The sequence below is a fragment of the Rhodamnia argentea genome, chromosome 10 (assembly GCF_020921035.1).
Source record: "Rhodamnia argentea isolate NSW1041297 chromosome 10, ASM2092103v1, whole genome shotgun sequence".
Lineage (NCBI taxonomy): Eukaryota > Viridiplantae > Streptophyta > Magnoliopsida > Myrtales > Myrtaceae > Rhodamnia > Rhodamnia argentea.
This window is the reverse complement of record NC_063159.1, coordinates 8,114,027-8,140,425: the sequence shown is the minus strand read 5'-3', so window position 1 is coordinate 8,140,425 and position 26,399 is coordinate 8,114,027. Positions and strand designations below refer to the sequence as shown.

At 42.3% G+C, this 26,399-nt stretch overlaps 3 protein-coding genes and 1 non-coding gene across 4 annotated transcripts; 1 reads left to right on the top strand and 3 right to left on the bottom strand.

The window, feature by feature from the left end:
* Nucleotides 1-739: 739 nt before the first annotated feature.
* LOC125312662 (extensin-like) lies at nt 740-1,694 on the bottom strand. Its single transcript, XM_048271501.1, has one exon. It carries the CDS (start codon nt 1,575-1,577, stop codon nt 1,023-1,025), a length of 555 nt encoding a protein of 184 aa, XP_048127458.1. The 5' UTR covers nt 1,578-1,694; the 3' UTR covers nt 740-1,022.
* A 4,559-nt stretch (nt 1,695-6,253) lies between these two features.
* On the top strand, nt 6,254-9,394 carry LOC115739289 (COBRA-like protein 7). Its single transcript, XM_030672298.2, has 2 exons — nt 6,254-6,933; nt 7,665-9,394. Exons 1-2 carry the CDS (start codon nt 6,417-6,419, stop codon nt 9,086-9,088), a joined length of 1,941 nt encoding a protein of 646 aa, XP_030528158.1. The 5' UTR covers nt 6,254-6,416; the 3' UTR covers nt 9,089-9,394.
* Nucleotides 9,395-11,141: 1,747 nt separating this feature from the next.
* Nucleotides 11,142-16,030, bottom strand: LOC115739288 (two-component response regulator ARR2-like). The gene is made up of 6 exons (XM_030672296.2): nt 15,284-16,030; nt 14,732-14,884; nt 14,243-14,623; nt 13,150-13,226; nt 11,874-13,046; nt 11,142-11,742 (listed from the first exon to the last, which is right to left on the bottom strand). Exons 1-6 carry the CDS (start codon nt 15,429-15,431, stop codon nt 11,671-11,673), a joined length of 2,004 nt encoding a protein of 667 aa, XP_030528156.1. The 5' UTR covers nt 15,432-16,030; the 3' UTR covers nt 11,142-11,670.
* A 10,259-nt stretch (nt 16,031-26,289) lies between these two features.
* Nucleotides 26,290-26,363, bottom strand: TRNAT-AGU. Its single transcript has one exon. It is a non-coding gene; the product is annotated as a tRNA-Thr (tRNA).
* Between the last annotated feature and the right edge of the window lie 36 nt (nt 26,364-26,399).

Below are 26,399 nucleotides of genomic sequence, written 5' to 3'. Positions count from 1 at the left end.
ACCTAATGCCTTTACCACTTTCTCGTGATCACGACAAATGCTAGGAGCACGGATTCCGAGGCGGACCGGGTCGGGATTCGATTCTGAAAAGATCCAGTTATGTTTCGAACCTGGCTCTAATTCGAGCCGGGATTTAAACGGAAGTTCCGAACAAAACTCGCTCAAATGTATGGGGTTTTACAAGTTTCGCTCTTACTACATGATAAGAAATCGCTGCGTGTTTCGATACGGAATAAATGATGAATTGTCTAGGAACACGCCCAACGACTACTTATCGTGAAATTTTAATTACATTCGAGGTGGAGTCGAATTATGAGTTACTCGGCCAAAAGAATCGTCGAACCATTGTCAAAGCCCTGCCAAATTGTTAGTGAGACCGAGAACCTCCTCTACGACCCAATCTTTATTCTACTGAGAAAGACGAAACAGAGCATATGCACATCATCACAAGCTTCTCAGCTTGCATAACCCCAAAGATTACCTGAGAAATTCAGATCTAAACAGTGGCCAGATACCGAAAGTTGCAGAATCATTGAGCATCGCCCCTGTACCCAACAGTCACTCTCTCTCTCTCTCTACCCTACCACTGATTCAGTTCAGCAAAAGTGGAAAAAGCATACTAATTGCAATTTGCCTAGTGGGCGAACCCTTTCATGATTGAATTCCAAGGAAATGACCACTCTCTCTCTCTCTATCTCTCTCTCTCTGTGTGTCTCGCTTTATTGCCACGTTTGCCACAGGAACCAAACAAAGATAGGTACAATTCAATGTCCAAATTGCACATCATCACTCCACACGTCGATGTTATGGAAAGAGAGAATACAGAGAAGAAAGTAATTGCTGGGAACGAGTCACTATTCAATGGCTTCTCTGTGTCACTCTGCTCCTGCCCATCTTTGTGATTGATGATGATGATGATCCTGAGCCCATGGAAGAAGGGCAATTCTCTAAACAACTTACCCTGAAACTGCGCACATTGTCTCGCCTGCAATTTGCTTGATCTGCCCCCATAGCTCGCTTCTTCAAATCAGGAGCAACCAAACCAGAGCCGCGCCGACTCTGCCTAGCAAGACAGAGCTCATGGGCGAGTGGGCATGTGTAGCCGGAGAGCTGGACGTAGCAGTAGGAGGGATGTGGTAGTAAAACGGGAAATACGGCACGATCGGGTTCGGCGGGGGCGGCCCCGGGTAGTTCTGGTAATTGGGCGGAGGGTAATAGTAGTACCCGCCTCCGCCATATGGGGGCGGGGGATAGTACTTGTAGGAGGGCTGCGACGGCGGCGGGGGATAGTACTTGTAGGAGGGCTGGGATGGCGGAGGAGGAGGAGGGTAGTAGTAGGACCCGCCGGAGCTCGGTGGAGGCAGAGAGGGCGGCACCGGCGGCGGGGGGACTTTGCCACAAGGGTTGTCGCAGGCAGAGCACACGGTGCACTCAATTTGGTATTTGGAGGAGGAGGCGGTGGGGGTTGAGGTGGAGCTGTTCATGGCGGGTGAATGTGAGGAGGAGGTGTTGGTGGCTAGTGATAGGGGAGTGAGAGCCAACAGGAGCAGGAGGATGGTGCTCTGGAAGACCGCCATGGCTGGGCTGGGTGGAAGCGCAGGGGAAGTGAAACTTTGTAGAGCTTCAATGTGGGAATGTGATGATGGAATGGAAGAGCTGAACTCAGAGAGTGAAGGAGTACAAAGTAAGGTCTGCCCCTTTTATCTTTTGAAGATAGGCCATATCTTTGGGAGGTGAGGAACAGAGCAAAAGGTTAAAAAAGTTTTAAGGAAAAGGAAAGGGAAACTCACCCGTTTTACTTTACCACCGGGGACAGCCACACATTTTCAACCCTGTGGGGCTCGGCAGGGCCACTCACGGGACTTACAGAGTAACAACCCAGTCCGATGAGTGCGAGGAGTTATCGTTGGGCTCGAGAGATCGGATAAGGAGTGGCTCTTGGCAAATTTTTAGAATGATCAAGGGGGTGGGAATGAATCGAATTGCATACCGAACATGAAAAGAGCGTGTCTAGGATATGTACGGCAAGATTTGCTTCGAAAAGCGTGCTTAGACCAGAATGTTATGAGGATGAGTGACCTCTGAGGAAAGTGCATGCACGTACGCCAAATGATAAAATCGTGCGGCTCGATATGAAATGGATCAAAACGGATAATGTCTCGTGTGGGTTAATCTAGGAACATCACACATTGCTCAATAACCAACCTTCCGACGTTTAGTGCGATCTTAAGTCCCAACAAAGCTCAAATCTCGCTATCGATGTTCTCTAGCCACTCCCAGGCTCAGTCGAATAGTCGCTTCACAATTTCTCTCTTATCAATAAAGAGAGAAGAAGCCTTCATGCTTCATACAAAGGCCAATTCGAGGGACCAGAGCATGAGAAAAGCTGGGACAATCTATGATGGACAATTCACGTTGTTCACACTTGCTTTTTGTTTGGTCACAAAAAAAAACAATACATCCCTATCCGAGGATGCTCATCTTTCATTCTCCTAGCCCCCCGTTCTGTAGCATCCTTTCTCATTTTCGAAACATCTGTTCAGGTGGACAAGGCTAGGTATACCTTAAATTCGTTTGAATTACATGAAATTTGATGTTACTACTGCATACTGTTCTAAAAACTTAAGTTCTTATATGAATTTTGGTCTAATATTTAATTATTCTATCACTCTCCCTAACGCTTAGTCCGGTCCTTTTACTTAATACCGAGCATGAAAATATGTAATTGAAAAGGCAAGTAGAAGATTCGAACTCGGGAACTCGTGCTACGATACCATACGAGACTTGATGTTAGCTTTTTAAACAGTTCACGACGATCCGACAAAATCTCACTAACTAAATCTGGAGCACATGATATGAGCACACCACTAATATGATCAGCATGGGGAAGTACGATGAATAGAAATAAATCGCAGGCCGCAGCGAATTTCTTTCTCATAGCCTGTTGCGATCTTCGATCCGAATCCTACACTCGACTTGGTTCGACCATCCAAGAAAACTGCACGTACTTCGCCGCCCACTCTTCGGCCAACTTAGGGAGGGGTTGCTGTCGGAATTAGCGAGCCACGGAAGAGGCAGAAGACGTGATGCAATAGCGGGTAAGTAAGTCGGAACACACACAGCCACCGTCGGAAGCGGCGACCGAGATTCAATTGCTTTTTCCGCTAGCTTCTCGGCAAGTTCCAATACGCAATCGTGTTTCCCGTCTTCCAATGGCGAGGCATTCTTGTTCTCCTTCCTCGCTCTCTTTTTGCTGTTTCCCTTTGAACACCTCACACCACTTTCCCCAAATCTCTTAGCTTCACGGTCAGGGAACGCAACAGCAATCTTCTTCCGTTTGTCGCCTGGTGTTTTCGCCGGAAAGCTCGACGACGAGGCACGGCTCTTCCTGCAGAGTGGGCCAGGTTGCAGGCAGTTCTTCAACCTCTCCAAGCCGGACTTGGCATCAAAAAAGTCCAAGCAGGTTTGGTAAGATTAGGAGTAATTAGTCTTGCACATCTTCTTCTGTATCATCTTAAAGTGATAAAATCATAAGACACTTAAAAGACAGCCGAATTAAAAGTAGGATCGACGGATGCGATTTTGACAACAACACGGATGCTATGAAACACGCTTTAATTTCATATTAAGGATAAATAATGGATGCACCTTTTGTCGAGATCGATATAAATCGTATACTCATACAACGCATTGTGATTATGCCGTAATTTGTTATGTTAATTGGCGCCAGAGGACATTAAAGTACATTTTTCTAGACAACTGCGTGAAAAAAAAGGGGGTGAAATTGCGTAGAAAAAGTAAAGCAAAATTGAAAGAGGGATTAGAAAGTGGGAGTACTCTCCCTTATACATGTAGTCAGTAAATTGAGTCAACTTAGCCACTTTCATGTATTTAGATGTTTCAACTGAGAAAAACACCAAGGTAAAGGGTGCAATTCATCGCAGTCGACCCGATACATCCGGAAACCTCTCGTTCTGGTATATATATATAATATCGAGGGATAACACGATTGAGTCGATAGGATAATGTCATAGTTTGTGCTAGTGGGGGAACGAGGCGATTATGTTCCTAGAGGGCTGGATGTGGGGTGGGCCACCTCAACGTGAACCGAGGGGAGCCGATGTCGATCTCCCAACGATGGCCATAATCGGCAGAGATTGGTTATATCAGGGGTGAGAGTAGAAATTAGGGGTGTGCATCGGTCCTCGTCTAACTCGAGAACCGGGCCAGATCGGCCGGTTTTGGGTAGTTCCGGGGGATCGGTTCGGTTTCCGATTTCTAAAAGTTGGAATCAAGAATAACCAATCCGGTTTCCGATTTAACATAAAGAACTAGACTACTTGGACAGAATCGACGGATCGATCAAAATTTCTTAATTTCTTTAATTCTAAAACAAACCCTAAGTAGCAAAAATATTATCATTTTTTAATGTTGGGAAACTCTCACCTTTAGATAATAGAATAAACATAAAGGAAATCACTGGTTACGGAACATGGAACAGGATCGATTCTCCAGTTCTCGGTTCCCCAAACTGGGAATCGACCTTGCCTGGTCCAGTTCTTGATTTCAGGAACAATCCACCTTGAAACCAATTAATCCTAATAGAAACTGGATATTTGAACTGAACAAGGAGCGACATGCTTGGTGATTGTCAATTTGCATGCTATTCTTGGGACCAATTTAACCAGATGGGAGAACTGGCCCCACCCGGTGCCATACGGGTCTATTCGCGACCAGAAAATCTTGGCCAGAATGTCGCCGGACGAGCCGAGTAGGGCGGGCCGGTATTACAGAATTGATTTCCCAGGTGTGTTAGCCTACAACGGCGGTCAATCATTGGACTTATGATACACGATCGATGGAGACTTTTATGCAGTGGGCTATAAGGAAGAACCCGAAAGACAACCCCGGAATTCCAGCGCCACGCTCTCCTTTTCGAACCGAAATTGTGCCGTCGAAGCGAAGCTTCCATCAACCTGCTCTCCCGACAACGACATTTTCTTCCGCCATTGGCTTCTTCCCACCATAAAAGTCACACGCACACTTTTCGCCCGTAGATCGTTTCAATCAAATATGACTCATGCACGTCGTGATCGGAATGAGTCATCCACGTCGTGATCTTCTTAATATACGTATGAAGGTACAAGCATAAGTGGATTAGTTGAGTTTCACGACAGTATAAATGGTTTTTAAACTTTGATTTGATATGCAATGTCATGTTTGAATTTTTAATGTGTACGATATCATTCTTAAACTTTGGCCCAATTTGAAATACTATCCCAAGAATTTTTAGTTTGTGTAATGTGGTTCCTAAACTTGATAAATGTCAAATGTAGTCTCCACACAACAGAAAAATATCTAAATGTTCATAGACCACATATTGAATATGGACTAAGTTGAATATTCAACAATAGTTTGAGGTTATATTGAATAAATTAAAAATCTAGAAAAAAAAGATGCCAATTTGGCCAAAGTTAAGCATAAACGACATTGTACACTTAACCAAAATTGAGCGATAATTTGTGCTACTGTCCCTTATTTTGATGAGTGAAAGAACATGGACGTAATTTAATGATTTTAGTTTTTGACTAGAATATGTCAGAACAAGTAAGTCAATGAGCCCCAACTTAGGTCCCTCAGGGAGATATCGTCAATTGTCCGCTATAAGCATCTGATCAATTGAAATCTTCAATTTACATATTCGTGAGTTTGAATCAACTTTGACATATCTAATAAATGTACATGGTCAAAAGAGCACATTTCTTTTAACCGACTCATCATAAATTCGAAACTCACATTTTGAATGGTAACTAGTATTTTTTTTATTGACATGGATGTATTAAATTCGTCAAAATCTTCACTACCGAGGCTAAAAATTAACTGGGGATAAGAAAAAAGTACTTGAATTGGCAGAATATCCTAGGATATTGGACCCGAGCAAGTCCTAAAATTGCTCCGTTATTTTGAAACGTAAAATTTCGAGGTATTTTATGCTTTACAGAAAAAAAAATTATTATTTGGTAATTAAGGGTGTAGAGGGTGCGATTATCGATATGTTAAAATAAGAAACGCAATTTGTCTTGGAAATTAGATATATTAGGTTAGATTATATTAATCCCGACATGATTAGCGGATGTTCGAAACAAGCCACCAAACCGAGTCGTTTGAATTTGAACAACTCAAATAGGAAATGGTACACAACACGTTCATTACAAAATCTCTCTCTCTCTCTCTCTCAACAGGAAAGCTAGCTGTCCACTCTCTCTCTTACGCGTTTACGCCTTTCTTTCACACTCTCCTCTTTCAGCCTTCTCTCTCTACAAATCCTCACACAATCTCTCTCTCTCTTCCGTCAATTCTTCTTCTTCTTCTTCATGTTCAAAGCTTGAAACTTTACCGGAAACCCATCAGGCACAATGCCCACCCTCCTCTCAATCCTCCTCATTTTGACCGCTGTACCCTTCTCCTCCTCCCAAACCGACGTCGCGCCGTCGCCCGCCTCCGACGCCTGCAACGGCGTCTTCCTCTCCTACTCCTACACCGGCGGATCCCAGCTACCCCCCGTCAACGCGACCCACCAGGCCTACCGCTTCGAGTCCACGCTCACCGTCCTCAACAATGGAGCCGACGAGCTCAAGTCCTGGATGGTCTTCGTCGGGTTCCAGCACGACGAGCTCCTGGTCTCTGCTTCGAATGCCATCCTGGCCGACGGGTCGTCTCTGCCCGCCGGTGTCGGGAACGGCACCGTCTTCGCGGGGTATCCGGCCACCGATCTGAAGACGGCGATCGAGACGGCGGGCGATGTCACGCAGATGCAGGTGCAAGTCACGTTGGTGGGGACGCAGTTTGGGGTGAAGTCGCCGGACGTGCCGATGCCGACGAATATCTCGTTGGCGAACGATGGGTTCGTGTGTCCCAAGCCTACTTTGCAGGGTGAGTGATTGTCATTGCCGCTGATTTCGTGCTCGTCGCTCTGTTTCGAGCCTGATGTGATTTCTTACTTTTTTTATTCTTAATGACTATAATTGATCTCTGACCGGGTGAAAGTTTATCAAATGGAACTTTTGATGTTGGGGGCTAAGTGAAGGATCAGTGGTTTTGAGTGCGATGGATTGGTTGGTACTAAGGTTTCTTGAACACTTTAGTGGGAAAATGATATGGATCTTGTTCTTTGAGGTTCGATGTGGTTTTGTGCTGTCTCTGTCCTGAATTTTTGGGGAAACTATATTGGATATGACGGTACTCATATGATGGTGATCATCGTTTACTTGAGATCATGTGGAAAAGGACTGATGCCACTTTGATTATGCAATAGTTCATCTGAAGAAGAAAAATTCATCTTTGATTTTCTTTGTATATATTACAATTTTCAACTTGTTTGATTCAACGATGCAGAAGGGAGATGTCTTCAGTAGTAAGAGGTCATATTGTGGGGTTTCTGTGCTTTTAAGAGATAGCTCTGTTAACAGAGCCTTCTCTAATAATCGAGACTTAAGAAACCAATCTCCCCCCATTTTCAATGATTACTTGGTGAATGGAAGCGGTTTTTACTGGTGCGATAATGGGTAATTATATGGGATGTTATTGCTGTCGATCGTTTGCGAGTATGCAGTTCACCCTTAATGTTAAGCGAAGGTTTTAATTCTCGGATGTGGTTGTTGCAGGCAAGAGTGAGATGCAAGTGTGCTGCACCAAAGACACCAACTTCAAGGCCAACATCACTGTTGGCGATGATTTTCTTTCCCGTAAAAATGGCGATCTGACGATCATGTACGATGTTATCAGAACATATGACTCGTCCTACTGGGCACAGGTCACCATTGCCAACCACAACCCTCTTGGTCGTCTTGATAACTGGAAATTGAGCTGGGATTGGATGAGGGAGGAGTTCATCTACACGATGAAAGGGGCTTATCCATATGTTGTCGATTCTAGTGACTGCATATTTGGCACCCAGGGCACGTACTACAAGGAAATGGATTTCTCAACTGTATTGAATTGTGAGAAGCGGCCGACCATAATTGATTTGCCTCCAACCAAGGCCAATGACAGCACTTTAGGTTTGATTCCTAATTGTTGTAGAAACGGCACCATCTTGCCACCGTCAATGGACCCAAGCAAGTCGACGTCAGTGTTTCAGATGCAGGTCTACAAAATGCCACCAGATCTCAACAGATCGGCGCTCTCACCTCCGCAGAATTGGCAGATCAACGGCACGCTGAATCCCGACTACCAGTGTGGTCCACCCATTCGAGTGAGCCCAAGCCAGTTCCCAGACCCTAGTGGCTTACCCTCCAACTCTACTGCAGTTGCCAGCTGGCAGGTGGTGTGCAATATCACTCAAACCAAGGGGTCGAGCCCTAAATGTTGCGTGTCTTTCTCTTCATACTACAATGAGTCGATTGTCCCGTGCCGGACTTGCGCATGCGGGTGCCCTACCAGCACCAGCCAAACATGTAGCACCACAGATCCAGCCATTCTTCTTCCGTCAGAGGCACTTCTTGTTCCTTTCGAGAATCGTACAGCATTGGCACTTGCTTGGGCAGAACTGAAGCATCGTACAGTGCCCAATCCACTTCCTTGTGGTGATAACTGCGGGGTCAGCATCAATTGGCATTTATACACTGACTACACCCGTGGTTGGAGTGCGAGGGTCACGATCTTCAACTGGGACGAGACCTCGTTTCCTGATTGGTTCGCTGCGGTGCAAATGGATAAGGCTGCTCCTGGGTTTGAAAAGATGTACTCGTTGAATGCGACCATGTTGGAGATAAATGGCGCTAATAATACCATCCTCATGCAAGGACGCCCGGGATTAAACTATCTTGTAGCAGAAACTGATGGAGCTAATCCACAGAAGGACCCTAGGGTCCCCGGGAAACAACAGTCTGTGGTCTCATTTACCAAGAAAAATATTGCTGGGATAAATGTTCCGGGAGGAGATGGCTTTCCTACTAAGGTTTTCTTTAATGGAGAGGAGTGCGCGCTTCCTTCTTTTTATCCCACAAGCAGTGGAAGCCAATCATTTTCGAACATAGTCTACTCAGCCCTTCTAGCAGCAGTTCTTTTCAAGTTGACGCAGCGATAGCAGGATGAGGACCTAATTTATGTAGTGGCTGCAGATTCTTTATATTCTTTCGGTGTACTGTCACTGTATACGCCTAACCGGGAGGTTCCGAATTCTCCCTTCTTTACTTGGCTGAGAAGACTGTTTGCACACACTGCAATTGTCATCTGCAGGTTAAAAGAATGATGTAACTCTAGATTCTGGTTGGCATGCATGCTTCTCTACATCCTTTTATGCTCTTTCATGATACTGTACTTGTTATGATGTTTGTGGAGTTAAATACATTTTGTACTTTGTGCATAATTTATTCGAGATGTTTTCTGTTTATCGTTTGTGCATAATTTAGTAGAGATGTTTTCTGCTTAATCGGTCGTGCCATACACCTAAGTTTTGTTACTCTTTCACCTGACTGCAAGGTCAGCGGTACAGCTACTAGTTAATGACCCAGAAAGGCTTTCACATATTTTGCTGTCCGTGAATCCCTAATTTGGGGCATCAGTCAGTGAGCATGTTGCTGACATTTCTCGTAAGCTAACTTGTCCCGTTGCTGAACAACTTATCGGCGGGCTTTGGTCCAGTGGCGGATCCTCTTAACACCAATTTCATGTGAGATCTCTGGATTGAACTGTCTTGCCGTGGCAAGAGGTGCAGCGTATGCACAAAAGGATCCTAGAGTTCTTGGGAAATGACAGTCCACAGCATGGTTTCCTAAGAGAGGTACCCATGGAAGAAGATGTGCTCCTTCAAGAAGATTTTGCTATTAAACATAGTACACTGGAGTTGTGGTTGTTATTTACAGGTTGTAGGATGATGCTTCAGTTCTATATTCTGATTGGAATCTTTGTTCATGAACTTAGTCCGGCCTGCGGATACATCGTTCGATATGCTCTTTGACAGTTTGTCCCGTAACAGAATTCATGGTGATGTTAATGCTCCTGGCAAGAGGTCTAAACGTGAGGCGAAAGAGATTAGATACCTGTCCTATATTGATATAGCGGCAACGGCACCCTATATTCTACTGGGAGAATTGAGTAGGTTCCATTGCCATTGGAGCATTACACAGGCGACCATTCGACGAGGATAAAAAATACGACAAACTTTGCATTTTACTCGAAAAAAAATGCATTCATAAAGCTTGACCGGCGATAGCTCATTCGAGCGAAAACTTGGAGGCATACGTAACTTCCGGAGTCGCAGACATGGATCCCCAGATATTGGCAATTAGCTGGAGCTTGTCACTCGCAAATGCAACTTTTCTGAGCCAAAATACCAATGTGCCTTCTTAGCTCTTTTTCCTTGAAGGGCATCAACTTTTTCCTGGTGATGAATCTTTGACTGCATCAGATAGTTGAATGATTTTGCCCTGTACATATTGGAAATTTTCTTATGATGTCTCTCTCTCTCTCTGTGCGTTTTCCCCTTTTACCTGTCTGTGTATTTTGACTCCTCAAGGTTTTGGTAGACATTCCCAACAGGCCAAACGTGCTAAGTAGGTCAAAGAGAAACCATTGGCCAATTCACTCTCTCTATCCAAAAGTAAACGAAGGATGAAGAAAATCCTTCTCATAAATTTTCCTACCTAATGCTAGAACTCATGGGCACTACTTTTTTATACGTATCCCTAGTACCTCCAACACAGAGAAGCGACTTGTTGAGTACATTGAATTTGGTGTTGCATATACTGGACATTTCACAACCATGTGATTTGATCCCGCCAACACAATAGCGAAGCACTCAATATTTTCTCACATCGGCTCCCAGAAGACCCTGTTTTCGAGCCCTAAGACGGCAAAATCAATGACGAATTACGGTCATCCTTGAAGTAAGCTATTTATGAGATTATGGCGAGTCAAAGAAGGATAAGCAGCCTTTTCTGCAGGGTTTTATCTGCAACATATCGCATTGGCCACAGAGCAACCATACCATTCTTCGTGGAATCATGATATTAACGGTTGAGAATGATAAGGAGATCAAGAAACAGTCTCGAATAGCCGGCAGAAGATTCAACACGGAAGAGAACTTAAATACAAAACGAACTAAGCAAAGGATGCACAAAAACATGTACAGGGCAATGAAATACAAGGAGCACCGAGTAAAGAATGCACAAATCCTTGTCCAACGCAATGAAAAAGCAAATACTTACAATGACATTGAGTTACCTCAATAAACAAGTGGGAGATAAAAGACGGACCAGAACCACATTGGGTGTTGTTATTGGAGTTAGAAAAGGCTTCCTAGACCTAAAAGTACTGCAAGTATCACAAAACCTTGTCCAGCTGAACAAAGTGCCTAAGAAATTCTAACAACAACTAGACAAGACTAAATTAGTTGCTTCTTCTGGCTAAAGTATTATTCTATCAAAAGCAGTCAAAAAGAACTAGCATGTACGTCTTTGCATATCACGCAGCAGTGCCTCCCATGCTCCACAAATATCTTCTACTGAAATCGGTCCATTCAATAATATCATTACGGTCCAGCACTGCCACTTCAAATCAAGAATGCTCTTGAATTTGCAGCCCAATCGCAGGAGGGGAAAATAACCAACTGGGGGAAACTATGTAAGCGCGATTTGAGCTGTACGAAACCTGACCATGGAGCATATCCTATACAGGAATATTATTCATGGAAAACCCATCAAACTCAAACTCACTATCAGATGGCCCAATGCCTTGTTGCTGCAGCAGGAAAAGAGAAATTCCGTGTCAGGGTTTTATATTTGAGCAAGTCACATTATAGCTAGTGCACAGAGCAGATTATCCTACTACATCAAGACGTAAGCAAGTCTAAAGCAACAAAATTCATGCACCTGCTTGAGAAATGCATTCATGATATCCTCCTGGCTGTAGTGTTCCGGATAGAGCACAGCCTGATAGCTCATATCAGGGAAACCCTCAGTCTTAACTTGCACCGGATTGTCAACAAGGGAGTTTGGAGGTTGACCAACATTAGGAGAAGTCACCTGCCGGTTTCCGTCGGCGGAAAGCAAGGACTTGCCAGCAGCAGAGATGTTTCTATTGTGTCCACTGCTGCTCTGCCCAGAAGATAAACCCTGATGAACTAAGAGCAATCCAGATGTGTCGATATTTCCTTGGACAGTATTTCCTGGTTGAGATGTATCAAATGTCACACCCACATTCTGAAACTCCCAATCATGGGATCTAATTTGCTGCAAGTCATGGAGTATATCGTAGCTCGGCATACCCCCTCCATTCCCTTTAATAATACTGGCGTTCACATCCTCCGGATATCCACCTTTGGATGCAGGGAAACTACTCTGGATGGGAAAACTACTAACCGGTGCTTCTGATACTTGGTTCATGGGAAAATTCAAAGCAGATGATGTCTGCAAAATCGTATTGTGCCCCAGACCTCGCCCATTTTCAGTAGTACTACTCCTGCCTAAGGCCCCGCCAACAAGACCAGTCGACATAACAGACTGCCCCATATTAGCCTGAAGCACCGGAGGGCGACCGCCACCACTTTCACCGATGACGTGTCTTCTAGCCTGTGGGCCTATCGGCATCAGCAAAGAGCTACTCTGGGCTCCGTGTGTATGGACTGGCATGCTCATGCTTCCAAAAGGTTGAGCAGACTGTTGAAGATTCACGAGTTGCTTAGGCCCCATTGTGGTTGGGATACCATGGAGCAAGTTCACCTGTTTACTATTGCTTCCGAGATTTTGCTGCGACTGTCCCTCTCCGAATCTTAATTTTGGATTGTCAAAGCTGAAGAGGTTTCTTTGATCCAACACGGGAATGGATATGCCAGATTTTCCGGCAGTCCGACCCAACCCTGCTGCTTGGAGTGTAGCAAGGCTTTGGGGTGGCAGCTGGCCTGTAGCAGCAAGTGCTTGGAAGCACTCAAACCCGTTAAGTGAGGAGATCCCAAAAGCTGCATCTTGTGTTCCAATAAAGGAGCTATTTACTCCAGACTGATGCTGCGGCACGCCGCTCAGTCTTCTAAGATACAGGCGGTATTTCTGCACCATATTATTGTACAGTTAGAAGGTACTGAGAAGAACGACACAAAAATGGCTTATTAAGCATAGGACAAATGTATGAACCCATTAAAATAAAGGATACCTGAAGGTGGCTAGCAACATTTTCTCTTGTCAGCCCAGGAACATTCATCAACTCTAGTATTTTCTTGGGAACAGCCTCTGTGTTTACGGACCAAGAGATTTTTCAGAATGGTAGAGATGACAAGGGAGAAAAACACAGATAAATGGTAAAAGGAAGATCCCGTAGAAGTTGATCATACATAGTATGCGTTTGTTTGGAGGAAAATGAGTGATTTGAAAAATATTTTCCTAGAAATGATCCCTTACATTGCTTATAAGAATGAACAAACAAAAACTAATTTTTGCCTTCCTCGAAAATGTTTTTAGACAAAAAATGTTATTGCTAATGAAAACATTTTCATTAACTAATTAATTCAAGCGATACAAGCAATTATTTATAGGAAAATGTTTCCTAATCATTCATTTTCCACAAAACAGACAGAAAATATTTCAAGGACAGAACATAGCAACAGGGATCATGCAAGAGCTTAAAGAAAATTATTTTGATTTCACACCCACTTAAATAGAAGCTCTTATATCTTGCAAAATGGGCTTATTGTGCTCCATGAAACAATTTGTGAAAGATCACAGAACAATTGTTAAGCTTCTTTATGGGGATTTCATCAACTCGTAGTCTTCTGGAGATCAGTCATGGTCTATTAAAATAAAAGTCATATATGTCCATGAGCCATTCATTTTCCATTTCACAAAGTAATTTTCACAGAACATGAAAAGTTTCATTTTTCTGTCGAAACAGGTGATAAAACGGATGGTTTGGATATCCTTTCATTAGAGAAGATTAATTTGCTTTCCCTAAGTTGCCAGAGCAAGAATTCCAAGAGTTGAAAGACCAAGGACATTGTAATACAACCTAGCATAGTCTTGTACCCCAAGAACCAAATTAATCCACGTTTGAGTGTTTCAAAGCCGTGCTTGAATTCTAAACGCTCCCATAGCTAAGTGTGAGGATAAGCACCATGATGGATTGTCTCTTTATTATAAACATTTAACATTCATTCACCTTGAGTCCTTTGAAGATGACCCTTAACAATACTTGCAAATATGACAATGTTATGAGCATAACAGCTGGTAGAATAAAAGTAATGAGTTCATACTGTCAATTCCAAGCTGATTAACAGCCGACACAAACTGTTGGTGAAGCTCAACAGACCAAACCACTCGTGGCTTCTTCAGTGTCGACGTATCATCCCTTTCTTCTACATCCTCTTCCTCTTCCTTCCTTTTCTTTCCGTTTTTCCAGCTTCCTTCATTTGCCGTAGATGAGTAATCCACGTCTTCCAAGTGCCTCTGCGGTCGCTCTCCATCTTCCACACTTCCACATTGCTCCAACTCCTTCCATTCGTTCTTCCTCTTCCTAACCACGTGCTGCCATATGTTCTTCAATGCCTCGATCCTTATCGGTTTTATCAAATAATCACAAGCACCATGGGTCACACCCTTCATAACAACCTGCTTCCCGTCATCCGCGGACATCACTGTTCATTTGCATAAGTTAGGTAACACAAAGTAAGTCAATCAGTTTTATTTAACACAAATTTCTAATATCCATTTTCAGGACATAGGAATTCAAATGGAGTGCATACTGATTACAGGGAGATCCATTTCGAGCCCGATGTGTTCAAGAAGTTTGAAGCCATCCATGTCCGGCATGTGAACATCACTCAATACAATGTCGAATCCATTTTTGTTATCTCGAAGCGTGGATAAAGCAACTTCTGACCTACTACATGTTGTCACTGAAATATTCAAAAACAGAAAGAATCATGAATCAACTAGTACCGAGCATTAAGTACTGTAGGACTTCAATTTCTGAGAGCTCAAACAAGCACTCGGACTTCTCACCGTAGCAAACCAACTTCTAGAGGCGAGAAATCAACCAAGAAAGAGCTAAAAACCTAACTCATCATACTATTCCAAAATGGAAAAAGCAAGAAGTAAAGGGAAAAGGGCAAGGAATTGTAGCTGCAAGGACTCAAAACTGGACATTAATCCATCATTTTTCATGAAATGGAAAAAAAAGTAAACCCTTACGAGTGAAAAAAATTTAAGAAATGGAATCGATTTTCTTGATTTATGTCGGAATCTGCAAATGAATTGAGCATCACGAACGGGACAAGAACATCATATCAAACTACCTTGATATTGGCATGTCATGAGCATTTTCTCCAAGATCCTGAGACAAGTCGGATCATCATCCACCACGAGGACCCGCAAGCCCGCCGGGAATTGATCGGGGACGACGTCTCCGGCCTTCCAAGAACAGCTCGAAGTCAACGTTGACATGGATCCTCCCTGTCCTCTTCAGATTGGGGTGCAGAATCAGAATCAAGAACTCAAGAGTGTTTCAGTCTGTGACCCCAAAACCAGAAATCTTCACATCCTCGAGCCGGGGGCAATCAAGAAAGCAGTACCCACTTCATCATCTGAAAAACCCAGTTGAAGAAAACTTACAGATAAAGAAGAAAACTCGAGAAATCGTTCGGTGGGTGTCGATTGTTGAGGGGGGAAGTTACAGAACCCTGGTTTTTCTAGTTTCAAGAACAAGCAAAACGTGTTGCAACTGATTTTGAGTTCAAAATACAAAGAACCACTCAAGAAAACAGAAAAGGGAGAGAATTTGGGCGTTGATGGGGAAAGAAATTTCAGGGAATTTGTTGTTGTGGGATTGAAACAGAAGAAGACACGATTTGTTCTGCTTCCGAGTTCGATATTTGCTTTAGTTTTTTTTTTTTTTTTCTGGGCGAATTTTTTAATTCAACATCACTTTTAACAGGAATTTTTTTTTTCTTTTTAATTCAAAAGTGGGTCGTTCCTATGAGAGTGGATCCAGCTGATCGAAAATATTAACTAACTCCCCGCATCTAACTCTGCCCCAACAGAGTTGTACGACAACCTTTGAACTTTCACTATTTACTGCTCCTTGGAATATTTTTGTCTTTACCTTTCCTTCTTTTCCTGAATTATTTTTTTACATGTATTATGTATACGAACAAATACGTGAATAGGTAATTCGTATTTTTCATGCCTGGCACTATTGAAGTCATAGGTTCGCCCGCTCGTGGCTCGTGGATTTAGCTCATGCTTCCATTCCGAATGGAAATCGAAGTCTTGAATACGTATCAAAATCGCCCAGACAAGTATGCATTTTGGACGCCCTCTGTAAAAAAGCCCCTGCCGAATGAGACATGAACTTTTGAAGCGCCTTTCTTTCTTTGACCTTGGAAGTAGAGTGTGGCTGAGTCCAAGTTCTCTTTCTTAAACTGTTGAAGTGCATTATTAGCTTTCTGATCGTGGATAACTGAGCAGCTCTGTTCGGAGTCATGAGAGAGCCTTTGTCTGATCGAACGGTAACTAATATATGGAAATTTTTATCATGCAAAAATATCGTAAAAAATATTTCAGCCTCTCTCGAATTTATAAGCACAATATCTTCATGTTGCATATTTTTGTAAATAATTTCTTTTCACTTTTTGATGATTGATATTTCGTATTAAATTGGTTCTGTTTAATCTTTCAAATGCTAGTTTTTTTATATACACGCAACGCAAGTGCATGTTTATTGAGTAAGAAAATAAGAAAATGCAAGATATTAGTCCAGATCGACCGAAACAAAGTAAGTAGGGCTGCTTGCGCTATATTTTCTTTCATCCACATGAAAAATTAAATTGTGCCGTGAGTTTGCAATTTAAAACATGATTGTTTTTTATATGACTCTATAATTTATTTGACGTGTTGAAACTCAACCTGCCGAATACATATATTGTCATATTCAGCTATCAATCAAGTCTGAATAGTCTTATAATAATTCGGTTTGAACAGCTAGACACCTATTCAATTTGAATACATATATATTTTCTTGTTGCTTTGTTGAGAAAATGAAGGTCTCCTTTTTTGGAATTTATAAATGTAAATTAAATCTAGGGGAGGTGACTTTTCTAACGGATTTTTATTTAGGTTTTTTCTTTTTAAGGAATTTTACATGGCGCAAGATGGTGAGAGCATTTTTTTTTTTTCTGCATAAAAGGACTCCTATTGAATTAGACAATCCTTTTTTTTTATGGCATTGGATGGCGTCTTGGATCGCCTGACTGACCAAGACAAGTTACCTTAACTACTAAAATACAATGATATAAATTAATGCAGATGGAGATAACTTTATAGAGTTAGAAGTTTAGCTATTACCGGCTAAGATAATACCACGTGTAACTTGAAGATAGCTAAATCAACGGAACGAGACCTTTCCACATGTTATGCGGTGAAAATAGGAGGTAAACACACTAAACCGAAAAAATTCTAACTTTATCTGGTAATTATAGATGAAGTGTGGTCTTTTTTCTTCTCTTTTACCTCAGAGGTGATTAAGTTGAGACCTATTATTTTATGACATAAGGTGGCCTTTCAAAGGATCCGGCTGAATCAATATCTCGTTTCTTTCGAGAAAAATAAATAATTTAAAAGATATATTTTTTTGAATGATCATTTATACCTTTTAAAATAATTAGTTAATGATAAATATTTTTATTGCCGACAACAATTTATGTCTGAATATTTTCGAAAACAATGAAAATGTTTTCCTTTCATTCATATGTACGGGCGATGTAAGCGATAACATGATTGATATTGGTTGTATCGACCGAACAATCACGTTATCGACGCAATATATATCTTATCTTACTTTTAAATAATTTGCTGCGATTTGTTTATTAAATCATGCGTCGGTGTCGCATGACTTAGCAGTCGCGTGAAATACTTCCTCGTCCTTGCATCCTCTCCATTTTGGGGGCCTTTTTCGTAATTGCGTGTGCCACGTCATCCTCCCACTTCCCTCAATTGACACGTGTGCGGCAGCCGAATATAAGGATAAGGCCTTTTTGGCTTGCGTTTTCACTGGTGTTTTTCTCGGGGATAATGATATGCCCCATCCGAAATGGGCACTTGTCATTCGAAAAGAAAAAAGTGTCAAACAAATGCCAAAAAAAAAAAATTAATTAATTAATAATATTTCTAGACAAATAAATAACTTAGAAATTTTTTTTAAAAAAATTGATTACTTATATTACATAAAATAATTAATCAATAAAAAAACTTTAGTTATCAATAACAATTTATATTTAAACATATTTGTAAAAGATAGAAATATTTTTCTTGTACTCATATTTATAAGTAATACCGTTTTTAACAAAATATTATTTAAATTATTTATCTTCAAACGGCCGGAGCTTTTAATAGTCATCAAATTGTTTTTTTTTCATTTATCGAGTAAAATGCCCGTTAAGAGAGTAATTTATATGAAATATCACGCATCAACTACTAAATGAAATTCATAAATGAGAGGGAAAATTAACCAATTCGCAATCTTCAAATTTGGGCTAATACCATAAAACAATTTTAAACTAGCACACCCGTGACAAAATTATCGGAAAATAATTTTTTGATCATCAAAAATTTCAAATTGGTGTATTAGTGATAAATTTACACTCCATTAATTTCTATTCAATTTTACAGTTAAATTACCGTGCTAGATAACACGAGACAGTTGATGGGTATACCAGTTTGAGGTTTTTATCTTGTGATTGTCATAGATATACTAGCTTGCGGTATCTCATGGTATTAAGTCAATTTAACGAAAATTAATGGATGCTAAACTTATCATATGAGTATCAATTTAAGATTTTTGATAATTAAAAAAATAATTTTGAATAAATTTATCGTAGATGTATTTGTCGCATGCTTTTCTTTTTTGGTAGTATTTAACCCCCCTCCAAGTTTTAACACGTCACCAAGGTGTTTTCGACCAACTTTTGAAATTTTTCAAAACGTTTTCGTCTTTGGTTTGCGAGCCTACTCATCATGTATATCATATTGGATAAATGCCCAGAATAAATAAATCAAAAACAGCTTTTCGTCTTCAGTGCTATGAACAGACAAATACATAAAAGCCGTGACCTAAGCTAAAGCGGGAGGTCCCTGCGACGCATATTCCCCCCCGGGGGGAGGAGCTTTTCTCTTTTTACGATGAAGCTCCAAGGCCACGCCATGGCCAAAAAGCTTCCTCCCTCTCTCTCCACAGTCCAAGAAGACAAAGTTAAGAATCGAAGGGAAACCAAAAAAAAAAAAAGTTGGGGTTTTGCAGAAGCTTTATGTTGCTTTAGCAAAAGAAGGGGTTAATTAAGTTAAATTTAATCCTAAAGCTAATCATTCGTTGTGTGGGTAATTTATTGGGTTTTGAGGGGTTTAGCTTTTTATGGGAGTAGAGATGCTTTTAAGGAAAATGGAATATACGCATATTTTTATTTTTATTTTCCTCGCTTGGAGGTTTGGGGTGATGGGTGCTTGCCACGTGTCATCTCGTGGAAGTTGGAAAAGTCTCACTCTTACTTTTTTTTCTTTTTTTCAAACTTTTTATCCCCCAAGGTGTCGTTGTTTGTTTCCATTCCAATGCTTGTTGTATAGATGGGAAAGGGTCTCTTTTGGTACGAGGATATGGCAATGTATTGAGTCCTACTTCTTTAAGGAAACCAAAAAATTTGTCCCATGTGTGTGTGGTAGTCGTGGGTGACACTAAGCTAAGCTAAACGCATTTCGAATGCCGTTGAAGTTAAGCCTTACCAAACTTTCTTCTCTTTTATCGTGTTTGTTGTTTCGAAGCACCGTCCTCGAGCATAAGAATTTGGATTTTCGATATATGGGTTGGATGCAATGAAACAATTGGATGTGCGTGGGATCAAAGATTAAGACCCGATCAACGGACGGGAAGGCTTGGCTTCTATTTCTAGGTCCGTGGGTAGCTTGGCGGGCTACTTGGGCAAGATAGTCCAAGCATGCCCTAACCAGCCTTCGAGATTTTCGTAACAAAAATTGTTTATGTATATGCACATATATTATGCATAACCCCTTTTGGCCCTCGAGTGTGCAATACAACCGCGCGCGATCTTGGTCAATCCCAATTTCTAAGTGCCTTATAATTAAACATGGTAAGCTTACGGAATAATGACAGCTAGGTTATCGCGACATAAAAATAACTTCTCGTATATGCGGGTTTGAGCGAGCCTGGACTAAGGAATACCTCAATGAGGCGGAGCTTGGGCTTGGAATCGGGTGCGGCGGTTGGGGCCTGGACGGGATGAGGCCCCGTTACTAATCGCGCTTGGTTTGATTTGAGCCTAGCTCGGCGCAATGAGGGGGAACATGAGTCCACGATAGAAATTGGGCCCGGATTGAACCGATCCGGCCGCAAGTTCCCGCGACAATAAATTGATTTTTCAGCTTCGAGTTGCGACTCGTAAGACATGTCACTTCAGCATTCACAAGAGACAAAATTGCTAGTATTTGATCGTATCAGAACGTCGCTATATGATAGCTACTAGTTACATCAAACTTCAAGTGATGGAATCATTTCTTGTCGCAACGACACATGGAGCGATCGATCGATCAACGAGAAAAGGGTTTCGAAATTCGGGCATAAAATTTCACTGCCTATTATTATTGCTAAATTAACAAGACAATAAATAAACCTTGCAATTCCCATCCTAGCAAATTCTTTTCCTCTTTATGAGGTGGGGGAGTGGCAAGACAGTGGGCTTTATTTTTAAATTCCAGAAAAAAAAAATGTCACTTAAGCCTATGGATCCAGCTAATATTAGGTCATCAAAAATGAAGTGAAGACCCACGCACGTAAAGGCCATTGTTAATCATCGTCATCATCAAGACGAGATTGGACATCGAACTAAAACACAGCGGGGCCCACCCCACTCGAGCGCGTCCACGTCAGCAGACGGCGACGGATTTGTGGTTGTGGGGTGGGCCCGGTTTTGTGGGGTGCGGTGGGGGTGGGGGAGAGGAGACGTGACGTGCCGGGCGATCTCTGGAACTTCCGAAAAGGATGAAACGGGGAAAAAAAAAATTTAAAGGAGGGAAATTTAGGAAGGCCACGTGGCGGTGTCTTTAGCGACGGCGGGGGAGGGTGGGGCCCGGCCCGGCGGGGTGGCGTACGATCGGCAAATGCGCTGTGTTCTTAGTGGACCAACGCGCTTGCGGACCGGGCCCCGCGCGTGGGTGGGGCCCGACGCCAACGTACGTGCGCCTTTCATGCACATCCCCATCCCTCCCCCACTCCGCTTTTAGAGAGAGAGAGAGAGAGAGAGAGGGGCTAAATTGTCCGTAACGCTAGAAATACCGGTTTTTACAACTTATTTATTATTTTTTAATTTTAGTAAGTACACGGCGAGTCCAAAAACTGAAGACGAAAATAATATGTCCTCTCTAAATTTAAAAAAAAAAAACAAAATCAAATCGTAAAACGTTATGAAATTGGTCCAATCGAACCTTTTCGTTAACTCGCCAGGACTTGATTGCACCTTCAATTCCACGAATTTTAGGAGACTTCAATTTCCACAAGTCGTTTTGTCGTGATTTTTCCGGCCTCTCTGTTGCCGTCTCTCTTTTCATCCCCCTTTTATCTCTCTCCATCACACACAATTCGAGGAATCTATCTCGTCCTCGCCAAGAACAATGGGCGAATGAACGGAGCCTAATCAAAATCGCCCCTCGACGTCAGAACGACCCCCGATGGGTGTCGTGTCCCCCAGCATACCGAAACGTTCGCCAGAGAAGTACCTACCGCGCGACAAAGTTTAGGTAATGGAAGGAAAAAGAAAAAAAAAAGACCGTCGTTATCGCGAATATATCGAAAAGGGTATCCCTCGAAATAGGCACATGTACATAATTAGATGTGGAATTTGGGAAAAGAAAATAGGAGGAATGTACTTACTATGTATGGAGACATGAGAAGTGATTTGTATAAGTTTTTTTCTTCGGGGGGGTTAGGTGACGGGTCACGAATCAAAGAAAGGAGGAGGGGTGGGGAGGAGGAAGGTTGCTTTCCTTCCTCTTTTTATCTTTTTTCAAACCGTTCTTTGGGGGTGGGGGAGTTCGAGTTCGAGTCCTTCGCAAGTATTGCGGAAAAGCAGCACGTGGCAGCCGATGCTCTTTGCCCCCTCGACCCGGCATCCCGCCTCTCCTCCGTCGCCTCTTTCGTTTTCGATGGAATCGGAAGTTTCGCTGCTTCTGAATTATTGGTGCGAGGATGAACACACGAGCTGCAAAACTGATGGACAAAGTCAAAAGTCAAAGAGGAATCGCGCAGGGTGGTGGGGATGTGCGTCGGGGTCCAATTCGGAAATCGGATCGGACCGATCGGATTTGGGTGGTTCCCCGCAATAATTGATCGGGGCAGGAACCGTACTGGCCGGATCAAATCGGCGGTACTGATCCATATGACATATATATTTGTAGGTAGAAATCATAGAAGGAAATTTATGGAGCAGCATTTTCTTGGTTCCTTGTTAGTTTGTTTCATTTTTATTGTTAAATTTTTGTAGCGGAAACCAAAAAAAAAAAAAAAAAACTGGTCCTCAAGTTGTCTTGGGAGCCGGATCGAGAATGGCATGTTCGGTCTTGAAGTGGACAGAGTCGGTTCTCGATTCCATAAATTGGGAATCGACCCTGTCCTATCCTATTTAAGGCTGTAGGGCTTAGTACTCGTCGTAATTTTGGCAAGGAGGCTTGTGAAAAGAGTTGAGTACTCCGTTACAAATAGAAATATTATCGGCATGACATAACTATTTAAATCTAAGATTGTCTTTATCCGAGATCTCTTAACCCAGTTATCTAATATTATTCAAGATCATCAAGTGTCTTAGCTCAATTATTTCTTTCTCTCGAAGCGATCGGATTTTCATTCGGTACCCGAGTTAATTGCAGTTTAAAGCGTTACCTTCTTTAGTTGTTACTAAGAATGGTGTAACAAATTAAATTCACGTATTAGATTGCATCACGCTCGGCTTAATTCGGAATTCAATTTTTCGAATGAGATGTGCAGAATTCTTAAGTACAATAGCTGATTTCGACTTACTATGATCTCGTTAGAAAAGCATTAACAACTCCTATCAATTTACATACGACAGGGCTAATCTCATCTTCAAAGATCTTAAAGATATACTCATTCTATCTTAAACCTCGAAGTACAAATCACCCCGACTCCATGTCGGTGCCTTGAGACAGGGGAGCTCCCCCGACGGAGAGGGAAGGAGACCAAAAAGATAAAAGAGAATTTTCTGAACTGTTTGCAGAGAGTTCATTCAATCACATCCCTAAGGTCTCATCAAACGCAACCACAACCAGCAATTCGACAGATCAGTTGACAAGACTTCCTTCTCCTTCTTCTTTTTTAATTATTGGGGGGGATGACAATAGTCTTCGAGATCGAGCTGTCGAATAACAGATGGGTTGGCTATTCGACAGCCATGGTACGGTTTCTCTTCCCTTCTTTTGGGGCAGTCTGTCGAAAGAAAAATGCGAATTCGGGTTTGAGTATTTGCAGAACAAACAAAGTCACATCGTTCCATCTTGTCTGGCCCAAAGCCCCAAATGAAAATTTTCAGGAGATAAAGTTGACTCGAAATTCAAAAACTCGTTGCTAAAATATAATTGAGTCTTCAAATATTTCAAAAAATACAATTAAATTTTAAAATTTATTATGAAAGTATAATCGAATTCTACAAATTTTGAATTAATTCAATCAAATTTTTACATTAATTGTATTTTTAAAAATTTTTAAGGCTCGATTGTAATTTTGTAATAAATTTTAGGATTTAATTACACTTTTTGAAAATTTTAGAATTCGATTGTATTTTCGTGATAATTTTTATGATTTCTAATGCGCTTTTTTCAATTTTTTTTATTAAAAAAAACACACATCTTTTTTCCACCCTCTTTTCCATCTAAATTAGAAAATGGCAGAATTCTACAAGTACAAGCATTCATGCATTTAGGCTCCGTTTGTTTCACGGAAAATATTTTTCCAGAAAACATTTTCCCCAATTTCCGGTGTTTGGGGGGCGGAAAATTAGCGGTCAACGGAAAATATTTTCCGGTCAACAAAAAAAACCTTCTAAAACTAAGGAAAATGATTTCCTCATTTTGAGAAGAGGAAAACATTTTCCACACTTTTCATTCTTCCTCTCTTTCAACTATTTTTTCTTTTTAATTATTTTTTTGCTTTCTTTTCTTTTTTATTTATTTTTTCAATTTTATTTTTTGGATAAAATTTATTTTTTAATTACTTTCTTTATTTTTTTCCTTTTTCGTCTTTTTTTTATTTTTTTTAATATTCCTTCTTCTCCCTCGACCGGTCGCAGGCCATGACCACAGTCGGTGGGTGGCCGGGTGAGGCCTGGCATCGCCGGCCTCGAGCAAGAAAAGTTATAGCCGGGAGCAGAGCCGTGACGTCCGTACTGAACTCCTCGTGCTCCACGCGGACCTCGGCGGCGGACTCGCCATGGAGGCGCTGGGGAGGATGGGGCCGATATTCACGGCGGCGGTGATGGTGAGGAGGCGGGTGGGGAGGGGGTGACGCACGTGTTCCCGCACGACATGAACCGGCGGTGGAGAGGGCGTATGCGGAGGAGTTCCCGTGCATGAAGTACAAGGTGGAGCGCATGGGGAGGCTCTGGCATTTCGAGATCCCGCCGTCCCATAACGTGAACGCTTCACGATTCCGTTGAGGACGTCTTTATCATCCTTTTTTTCCCAATTTTGGTATCGTCTTCTTCTTGTTGTTACACCATATTATGTGGAGTTCGTGTAGAGAAATTTTATGAAAAATTTAAGGAAAAAAAAAATTGAAGCGTGTTGAGAGTGGGATTTTACGACGTAGTTGACGTTGACGAGCGGGTCGGCGAGGCACTTGACGGCCAATTCCGAGTCACCGCCGAGAGTGGCCTCTAGGAGACGCTGCAAGACCTCCGCGACGCAATCGACGGGGACCACCTACTTCCCGGTGAACGCCGACAACATCGTGGGCGGGGACGGTGCCAGAGCTCCGAGCACTGTCGCCTCACGCTTCTTCTGCAGCATTAGTGGCGTGCTTTGCGTGCACTCCGAAATCAAAATCTCTATTGCTCGGTGCGGGGGATTATATTATGCGCAACGCCTATCTCTTTCGGATTTCTCTCTCTATCTCTAGAAATGAGAGCTGAGAGAGAGAGAGGAGACTTTAAAAGAAGTGACCACCAGAGTCTATTTTGAAGAAAAAAATAAGACGAATTTTCCTTACCAAACGGCGGAAAACATTTTCTTAAACATTTTCAAGTTTTTGCCAAACACCGGAAAAGGAAGTCATTTTCCTAGAAAATGACTTCCCGGAAAATATTTTCCGAAAAAGTCATATTTTCCGCGAAACAAACGGAGCATTAATGAGGAATGACCATTCCTGCTCGGGGACTAAATTGGCTGGCTTCGAGTGCGCGGTAATCGTTTCCCAATGGTTGCGCAACCTCCTAGGGATTGAATCGCGAGGTGCGCGAATGTCAGAACACTTTGTCGGGATTCGGCACACAACCAGATGCGAAATAAAACGTGAAAGCAAGAAAGAAAAAAATCGAGACACAAGATTTGTCCTGATTCACCATAACAGAGGATTCCACTGTAATTAGCACATCGTACATCTCTGTTACATCTCTTGACTACAAGCAAAAAAAGAGCAGCAGCTCCGTGCTGTTCCTGTCGACAAGGAGCGCGAACCACGCTCCAACACAGTGGCGGCCCGAAGCGTCGCCCTCCCCGTCCTGCGAACGGAAGCCGATTTGAAATTGGGGGACGGATTAAATGTGGGAATTGATCAAAATTCACGAAATCTCTCCGTATCTGTTCTCTGTCTGTGTGGACCACTGGAACATGTACCGGGCATTGGTAAGATCGAGATCGAAAACAGAGAGGAGGCCTCGTCTAACTTGTGACTGCATTTAGTGGGCACGGCCAGATTGAATTTGCTTTCTCAACATTTACTGTTTCTTAAAGAGAGAGAGAGAGAGGGAGAGAGAGAGAGAGAGAGAGAGAGAGAGAGATTCTTGTGTGTTGATAGTCTTATGGGCTCGGCCCAACTTGAAGCCCAATAAACATTTTCGTCATGTTAGATGGACCACTCTTCGTGGATCGAGCCACAGATCCTAGCATCAATCTCGAAAAGTCATGCGAAATCAAACTGTTTTTTTTTTGGCTCGATCGAATCGTTGGACGTAAAAAAGCGAAAAATGTTATGGAAGTTTGGATGAAGAAAAACAGAAAAACTCGTGAGACAAAATGCTCTCGTTGAGAGTCGAACTCAAGACCTCCCGCTTACTAAACGGGTGCTCTAACCAACTGAGCTACGAGAGCTGGTCGGTGCTGTTTCCAAACTTTTTTTTTTAATAA